This window comes from Temnothorax curvispinosus, unplaced genomic scaffold, assembly GCF_003070985.1.
Source record: "Temnothorax curvispinosus isolate PA1 unplaced genomic scaffold, ASM307098v1 QBEX01012134.1, whole genome shotgun sequence".
Lineage (NCBI taxonomy): Eukaryota > Metazoa > Arthropoda > Insecta > Hymenoptera > Formicidae > Temnothorax > Temnothorax curvispinosus.
In genome coordinates this window covers 373-9,805 of record NW_020221914.1, presented here as the reverse complement: position 1 = coordinate 9,805, position 9,433 = coordinate 373, and the positions used below count along the sequence as shown (strand labels likewise).

Genomic DNA, 9,433 nt, shown 5'->3' with positions numbered 1-9,433 from the left:
AACATATGTTATTCTGATTGTTGATAACAGATTTGTTGATAACTGATGATGAATCAAGTTTTAATGTATCCTCTGATATTTTCAAACAGAAATTATTGTTATTTAGTAATAAATTGTTTATCGTAACATAGAATGAATAAATAAGATCTTGTTTGCAAATTTATTTATAATCTCGAATTAGCTACAATGTTAGTAATCTGGAGGACACGTACAACATTAACGAGTGACATTCGATTAATTACATTCTTTATGAAGCTTGCATAAATTGCAAGGTGTGGGAATGGCGCAAGTGTTCCTGGTATACTTGACGTAATCGAAACGCGTTGAATTTTCCGTATAAGGGCCTCTTCTCAAGTTTGCCAATTGATAACTCTTAAGTTGCGTTCCGTGCATTAAGCTTGGGTAACTCAAATTCTGCTGCACCTGACAGCACGTCCTGCCCGAAGTACCGCCCAAAACATTGTCCGAGACGGTGAAGTCGTTGAACGTAGGTAGACCCGCTCTTGGCAAGTTTTGCAAGTATTCCTCGGAATCGGAAGGGAGTAATAATCGATCCGAAGAATCAATCAGAGAATGATCGAGGTATTTGAGCCGGCTCATGTTTAGAAAATGACTGATTTCTTTTCTTAAGCTCTGTATCTCCTTTCTCGTTAAGCCTCTCATACTGAGAGCGATTATATTCCCGTTCCTGTGAAGAATAAAGAGACCCATCTTGGTGGAGACCCCAATGTGCCGGATGTCGGTGAGTCTCATGAAGGAGAATTCGCCCGAGTTACCAGAGCACAGTTTGTCACTCCAAACGGATCTTTCGACGACAGCTTTGTTCTCGTTTCTGTACAAAATCAGGTCTTCCCATTCTCCAAAGCTATCCAATCCGAACATGATTTCACCCAGAAGCAAGATAATCAGTAAGTACACATTGCTCGTCAGGCGGCTGAATATTCCGATGAAGATTATCGCCGACACTGGAAAACGTATAGTCTGCTTTGTGTATGACATATAATGAGAATAAAAGTTAGAAGATACAGATTTTTACATGTATTTCTGTTTCGATAGTTTCAAGATATTAAACACCGTTTAAAACGCAAAAGATATTAAATGAAATTACGATTTAGAAAGAAAAGAAAAGAAAACTTGAAGACACGGTAATTAATAAATTCGATAAGTCAACTCTTACGGCCGAGCAACAGCCATGCAGTGCATCCTGGCCTTCGCGACACATGTAATTTATTTTTATCTAGTATCTTAAGCTCTGGCTTCGCAATCGGAATCATATTGCAACCATGAAGCTTGATGAAGCTCAACGTTGCAGAAAGAATTTTGACAAATATTCTAAAGACGAAGTAAAAGGAAATTTTGACACATGGTGCGAATTCGAATTGTCAAAGATTAATTAAAATTGCATCACGCATTTGTTATTTTCGCGGAGCGTAGCAATAAGTGGTTTTGTCGTCGATATAGATTAGTTATTAATTGCTCGATTTTATCTGATAATGCATAATTTAATTTTATTTAATCTGGTACTATTCACGTTTACTACCGATATAATTAATGGTTTATACCACGTTTTATAAAAATTCAGATATAGCTGTGCTGAACGTGTCCTTTCGAGTAAAATTATCTAAAAATATAATAATATTTAAATAATATAATTATCATCTAAACCGGGAACCTCGAACACCTATCATTTAATTGATATCGCTTTCTAAAATCTCTGATCTAGGTTATCATCTAGAATTATTATTATTCCACTCGAAGTATCGCAAGACGAAATTTCGTATTGAAATTAAAACTTTTAGACCTATTGCTGAAATAAAAAGCGCACGGTTCAAGGAAAACGGAGTTTTATATTATAATGTTAGATCTTTAGATAAACAATTTCAGGGTAGACGCATCAAATCAACAAGAATCGCGTAACAATTACATGTACTGCTATGATGTATAAATTAAGTTATATGATGAAATAGAAGAAAGCACCTCACTAAAGCATCTAAACAGTAGATGCATGCGCGGAAGAGTTTCATTTGCATTTTACAGTATAGTTTCAATGTCTAGACAGCTTATACATTATTCTTGCCGTACTATCATGAATAAGGGGGATCAGTCGATCAAATATAAAAACTCGAGAAATTTGTCATGGAAGTTTTTTATACATCATTTCCCTTTTAAAAATCAAGAAAATTTCAGATAACGATATGCATCGTGGTAAAAAAAAGTAAGTCTACGTACTTTCCAGTTTGGAAAGTAATAATGCAATGCACGCATTAGCACGCTCTTAGGGCGGCAGTGTGGTCTAGTGGTAGAGCGCCAGACTCGTAATCCGAAGAACCAGGTTCGAGTCCACTAGAGCATGGAATTTATTTTCCGAAAGCTGCGCCCTCCGTGCAGGATAGGTTCTTGTGCGGAGCAAACTGGGCTCCGTCTTTCGGAAAGAGACGTTAAGCCGTTGGTCCAAAGGGTTAAGTGAGAGAAGAGCTTATCACAAAAATTATATTTTCGTCCAAATAAATGGCCGCATCGTACGTACTGTGTCTGTTTCCAAACAGATTGGACATTTATTTGAAACAAATATGTAAATGCAAACAAATAATATAATTAATAATTGTATAATTTTTGTCTCTCACTTTAACCCTTTGGACCAACGGTTTAACGTCTCTTTCCGAAAGACGGAGCCCAGTTTGCTCCGCACAAGAGCCTATCTTGCACGGAGGGCGCAGCTTTCGGAAAATAAATTCCATGCTCTAGTGGACTCGAACCTGGTTCTTCAGATTACGAGGCTGGCGCTCTACCACTAGACCACACTGCCGCCCTAAGAGCGTGCTAATGCGTGCCTTGCATTATTACTTTCCAAACTGGAAAGAATTAGACTTACTTTTTTTTTACCACGATGCATATCGTTATCTGAAATTCTCTTGATTTTTAAAAGGGAAATGATGTATAAAAAACTTCCTTGACAACGTTGTCACGTTTTTATATTTGATCGACTGATCCCCCTTCATGCATGATAGTACTGATAGTACGGCAAGAATAATGAATATGCAAGCACTGTCTAGACATTGAAACTATACTATAAAATGCAGATAAAACTCTTCCGCGCATGAATCTACTGTTTAGTGAGATGCTTTCTTCTATTTCATCATATAACTTTATACATCATAACAATACCATGTAATTGTTACGCGATTCTTGTTGATAATTTTATAACATCGATTCTATATCATATTTTTAAAATATATCAAATTTTTATTCATAAAAATTATTTAATACAAAAATTAGTATTATTTAATATACATTTAAGTTGTTATTATTAAAAATATAATAATAATAAATAATTAACAGTATGGATTCGCTACCGCTTAGGGCCGTGCCTTAAGTTCTTGACTGTGCGTGGCTGATTTGTTTATTGTTTGAGTTTTACTGTTTTTCTATGTGCCAAGTGCCAAGGCCTTTACGCGATCGAGCCGCCGCGCCGCGCGCCGGCTGCGTGGAGCGGCGGGACGTGATTGGCCAGATCCGGGGGCTCGACTCACGAGCCAATCGCGTTCGACGTCTCGCCCGACTGTGCGGCGGCAACGGCGCAGGGCGCGCGCAAGTAATAACGTGACGTGACACGTTCAATGACGGATCGCGAGACGTTTTGTCGATCGTGTATAATTCTGTTCTCGTGAACGAAAAGAAATCCGGTTACGGGGTGTTGCAAGCCAATGCAAGCTGAACGTACGCCGAATATTCTGTTCCTTCTTGTGTCGAGTGAAACGAAGTGGGATGCCGTCGCTGGGCGAAATAAATGCCGAATGCCGTAGCGCTGGACGCCGTATACGTCTCACCCTCCCGGCTGTGATTTGGCGGATCTCTCGGCAGTGCTCCGGTGATCGGTGAGTTAATTTTACTTGAGAAATAAGTGTTTCTCGAGAAGCGCGATATATCCGAATCTTAACGGAATTGTTGCTCCGCGTGTCGCGGTGAAACGATAACCTCATCGGAATTTACGTCTCGCAGTCTCCGTTTCGATTTCTTCAAATGAGTAAATCGCGTGGCGGAAAGACGCTTCAATGAATAGTTAGAATCTCTCGTTAAGTGCGGGAATTAATGATTAATTGAGTGATTGAGCAGAACGATCGCGCATTTCAAGTCGCACTTTGCTTGTTGGGATCGCAAACTACGCAAACGATCACGAATGAGGGAAAGAGCTTGCTTCAAAATGCGTATGAATATCAACTACATAACTACAAAACATTCTCTGTTGCTTGTTCGCCAAATATTATTCGTTTTGCTTACAAAATTTTCCATAAAGGCCTAATTGTCCCGTATTCGAATTCTTAAATTGATAGGAGATACATATTTTATTTGAAATAAACCCAGACAGCACACATATGTCCAAAAGCAGGACATAAGACGTCTAAAAGACATATTTTACACATCTCTTACAATTAGATGTTTTATGTCCCGAGCTATTAGATATTTATTTAGATATATAAATATTAAACTGATCCTCAACCATTTATATATACAATCGAGAATCCTCGAGAGCAAATAGACCGCCATTGTAAAACTCTCGATGATGATTGGTTGATTACGCTTCTCTGTGCGTGCATCGTCTTTAGTCTGTATCAGAGCATACGAAAATTATTAGGGCAGGCTCGAGAATACGCGCGGTCCCTAGGTGCGCATCCGCGTTACATCTGCAAATGTATTGGTGCGTACGCGTTATTACGTATAACACTATATATGCATTTGCAGATGTAGCATGGACGCGCACCAAAATGATGTTTTATCGGCAGTCATCGGCAGTGTCGGAAAATGAACGTGGCTACGTAGTACTGGCGGTAGTGTACAGGGGCTTTCGACGATCCTACGAAAAAAGCCGGGATGGCCTCTCTCTGGTACTGCCATTTAGATGATGCAAAATTCCAAACGCGTAATTTAAAGTGATATATTACAGTTTTAAATTTAATATAAATAAAATTATATTTAAATGCATACACACACCACACACATACATTGTATACACTTTCTCTCTCTTTCTCTCTGTCTCATCGCAGAAGAAGAAATATATATATTTTTTAAATAGATGTTTTCTTTTCTACGCAAATCAGTGTAACAAATTGCATATATAAAATCGTGATAATTTATCGCGCAATTTAAAATACCTGCGTTATAGCGTTTTTAAATATAAAGTTAAGTAGTTGATACTCACGCAAGATGTCGCGATCTGTATGTTGCGCGAGTAGCATCGATGCCGCAGAAATGACTTGATCTGCTCGATTATTTAGACTTGATGAACTTATAAATCCAGCTTGCAGGTAATCACATATACTTAATACCTACGCATCATACAATTTATGAATTTATACACGCGCTCTTGGTGGTAATGTAATAAAGAACTCCGAAGAAAAAACATATACATATAGGATAATACGAGATAAGATCTCTTGTATAACATTTTGGCTCTTAAAGTCAGTCGGTAGTTAAAAAACGATAATCTGTAGGGAAATAATTAACTAATCTCATTCTTTTGACATTTATTTCACTTGTATGGCGTATATTACAAGTCTTGCATGCAAGGAGAGCTACAAAAATATCGAAGGCAGACCGTCGAGGTCCGTGAGACAGAATTGCCATCGGACAGAAATTACGCTTCGCAAAACTGTTATCGTAAGTCGCGAAAGAAATGATCGTTGATAAGAACACACGTGTTCCAAAGACGAAACGATCGTTCTCTCCCACAGACCCATAATCAACACACTTCCATTACATATACATGCTCAAGTCTATATCGATACATGTATAGTGGCGTATTTAACAAGCATTTGACGCGGATTTGACAAATTCAGTTTTTGGCACTAACAAAAGATCTGTTTTTCACCTACTTCACGATCACACGTCGCAATCATGCATACATATGTATATGTTAATCAATGACATATCCCAACAGAGAAAATACAAATGCGTTTATATGTCGCAGTTTATCAAAATTACGAATTTATTTTTCAATTAATCCGAGAAGATGCCATTTTTGTTCGGGCTCGATCTTGGTGGCCTAATAATAATAATAATAATATTTCTGTGTAAATTTTTTTTTTAACTCAGTAAACTGCGCGCTGATTATTTGTCAGTCTTAAAACACAGCTTTTTGTTGAAACAACAGTAAATTCACGATAATCGATTTAACTTTTGATACTAATAAGCATCCTTTTTAAATCATGTAAAGAATTTATTTCGAAAAATATCATCCCAAAATCATTTTTTATTCATTTCATGATTAGTGGCCTGTATCTTTTATACATTACAATTTTTAGTCGTATAATATTGACACGAATTTATCATAGTAAAATAAATATCTCAGTTACGTATAGTGTTATCGATAAGACCCATAATCGATTGTCATCAACAAATCTTCTAATCTTATTTTATTATCTCAATATATTGTCGTCGCACAATTGAGAAAAAGATTACGTAATTTTTATCTAAAATTTACGCGGATCGGGAGAAATTTACGAAATTTAGGAAAATCTTAGCAATGAAAAGTAACATTAACGGTTTTCTTAAATCGTGTAATATATTTCTTATACCTAATAAATATGTAGTTATTTTATTATTCCAACAATAAATTCAATAGAATACGTTTTACAACACATATATATTACATACTCAAGAGACTTTATAAAATTCTTATTCTCGTTGTTATAAAATTGAATATCCTCTTACAAAATCAGAGAATCAGACTGACGAATCGCAAAAAAATGTTTTCCACACCTATAAACTCTACCGTCGCTTGAAAATTACTTACATTATTTACTTTATTAAGAGCGGATATACATTATTTACTTTATAACGCAAAGTGTCGTTCGAACAAATGCCGCGTCATGGTCCAATATCTACGTGCCGTTTACGCTCTCCCACTTCTTCTGCGACACGACGTACAACTCGTCAGAGAGTGATTAAGCGATTATCAAGCGAAAAGTGTTTTCGATATCACAGAATTTACTTTGGCACCGATACACACGTACGCTACACCACGTGTGTTTACCAACTCGTCGACTAATCCGCGAACGATCGTGTCCTGATGGATGGCCTTCTAAAACAGCTTTTTGTTTTTGTCTTTTGTCTCTGTTTTTATTTCTTAATTTTCAATTCTTATCAGAATTGTACACCATAAAGTTTTATTATAAAATATTCGCTGTCTTATATCGTAACATGATTAACGTTATCCTTACAAATTTCATATTTAAAATGATAAACTTAAAAAAACACAATAATCTGAATGTCTTTTTTTTTTTGTTTATGGATGATGACCCCAATGTGATTTTTTTCATTATGATATCGGCCCGCACAAATATGTGTCTCAGAGACGGCAATTAATCTCGTACGAATCTCTTGTGACGCGAGGGGTGCCCTTATCTGTTAAGCACACGTGACAATTCCAACTGATGGCAATAAATTAAACCGCATGAGTAAAACCGCATATTTATCGCATGCCGTTTTTTCCGTTTCGCCTTGTAAATCCTGACTCGCGTTATGGACGATTGATTTTCGCCACTTTTACATTCTACGGTTGCAATTTTCACGCTTCGAGCTGCGAAAGGACGATCTCGACACTCTCGATATATCTATACTTTCCGCTGAATTTAAAATTAATTTCACAAACTTGAATCAGCATATTAATACAGAATTATAGTTGACACAGTCCCCATCTCGATTCAAAATTTAAATGTTTAATTAAATTGTAATTCAAATTGAGCATTTTATATTATCTGCAAATTAAAATTAGTTTTACGACAGGCACTTCTCAATATGGAATAGAGTTATAAAATCGTCAGTTACGACGTAATTATTTAAGATTTCGAAATAGATCCTTTTGATATCTTAATTTTGACGTCTTATCGTCAATCCAAGCTTTTGATGTCTTAATTTGCTTCGTCTCCTTGTCCAGCGCGATAAACACGTGGAATATATGAGCTGGAATTATAAAATCGTCAGGTTACGACGTAATTATTTCAGGACAGGACTCTGCGATACAGAGCCTAAGCTTTGACGTCTTAATTTCATCTCCTTGTCCGGCGCGATAAACACACGAAGGATAAAATCGCGCGGCGCTACCGCGAGAGCGTGTAAAATCCGATATTTAACGAACGCGATAAACCGAATAGAGGGGGGGAAGGTCCCTCGCCCTCATCGCGATTTGCATAACGACCTCGCGTTAAAATCACGGTCGTAGCGCGCGGATCTTATAAATAACCGGCGTGTGCGAAAAGGTCAGATGTGCAAAACGGGAGGCGCACCCGTACGCGAGAGAAACGCAGTGCCGCGACAAAATAAAACGGACAATAAACGGACAAAAGTGGAAAGCGGAGGTCGGGGTGAGGTGTAATCGCTCCCGCGGTCGTTTCCACTCTCGGGAGATCCATTACTGTCCCCGGAATCATTATGCGTCCGGGATAAATCCGAGCGTACATCGTAATCGCGCGCACGCACACACACACACACGGGCGGCTAATCGCGATGTTCGTGTCTCGTGCCTTATTTCGCCGATTACTCTGCCGATCCATATTCATGAACCGTCCGCGAGCATACCGAAGCTTGGCGCTCGCTTTATCGCTCCATCGCGCGCGCTCGGGCCTTCTCCAATTACCTGGCGATTTTCCTGGCTCCTTGACGGAGTCTGGAAAGGAAGGCCTCCAGAAAAGAGATCTGAAACATATCTCGTTGCAACGTGACGACCCTGCGATGGATTATGGACAAGAGTGTCCAACACTTTATCTGAATTTTACAATTTATATATGGGTAAAATAACGCGTGAGAAATTATTTTGTCGAAAAGCTCAATGAAATTTTTTATTACATCGACACACACGCGCGCGCGCGCGCGCGCGTACTCGAGTCTTTCATTCATCTCTCTCGGTAGATATTACCTGAGTTCTCGCCGGTGCCTAAAGCGGATTTTGTAAAGGACAGGGAGGACTGCTCCTCCTACGTCGAAATTACGTGGAATAAGGAGAAAGACACGCGACTAGAAACCAGCCGTCTCTAATTACGCGGATCCGCCACATGTGTCGGATAATTAATAAACATCGTGGCTAATTGCGAATGAGCCTGAGCTCTCTCGCGCAGGGACGAACGTTGACTTGAAACTTTCTACGCGCGAATATAGGAAAAAAGGGTTAGCTGCTATAGCAAATCTAGTCGTAAAATATGGATGCAGCTCTCGCTATGCAAAAAATGTGAGTTATCCATATTTTACAACTAGATTTGGCTATCCATAGTAGCTAATCCTTTTTTCTCGTTTTACATTTTTATATTTTAAAATAGCGATGTCACACTCTCGACGCGGATCAGTCTTATTGAAACCTCCCGATCCTTCGTAAATAATTAACTAATTCTACGTAATTCTTCATCATATACACGCGTATTTTCCAAGCCCTAACGATTTTTAG

The 9,433-nt window shown here is 38.2% G+C and overlaps 1 protein-coding gene across 1 annotated transcript; it reads right to left on the bottom strand.

Annotated features, from left to right (window-relative positions):
- Positions 1-130: 130 nt before the first annotated feature.
- LOC112462247 lies at positions 131-2,284 on the bottom strand. The gene is made up of 2 exons (XM_025027915.1): positions 2,230-2,284; positions 131-965 (listed from the first exon to the last, which is right to left on the bottom strand). Coding segments are annotated over exons 1-2 (732 nt in total). The 5' UTR covers positions 2,231-2,284; the 3' UTR covers positions 131-234.
- Positions 2,285-9,433: the final 7,149 nt, after the last annotated feature.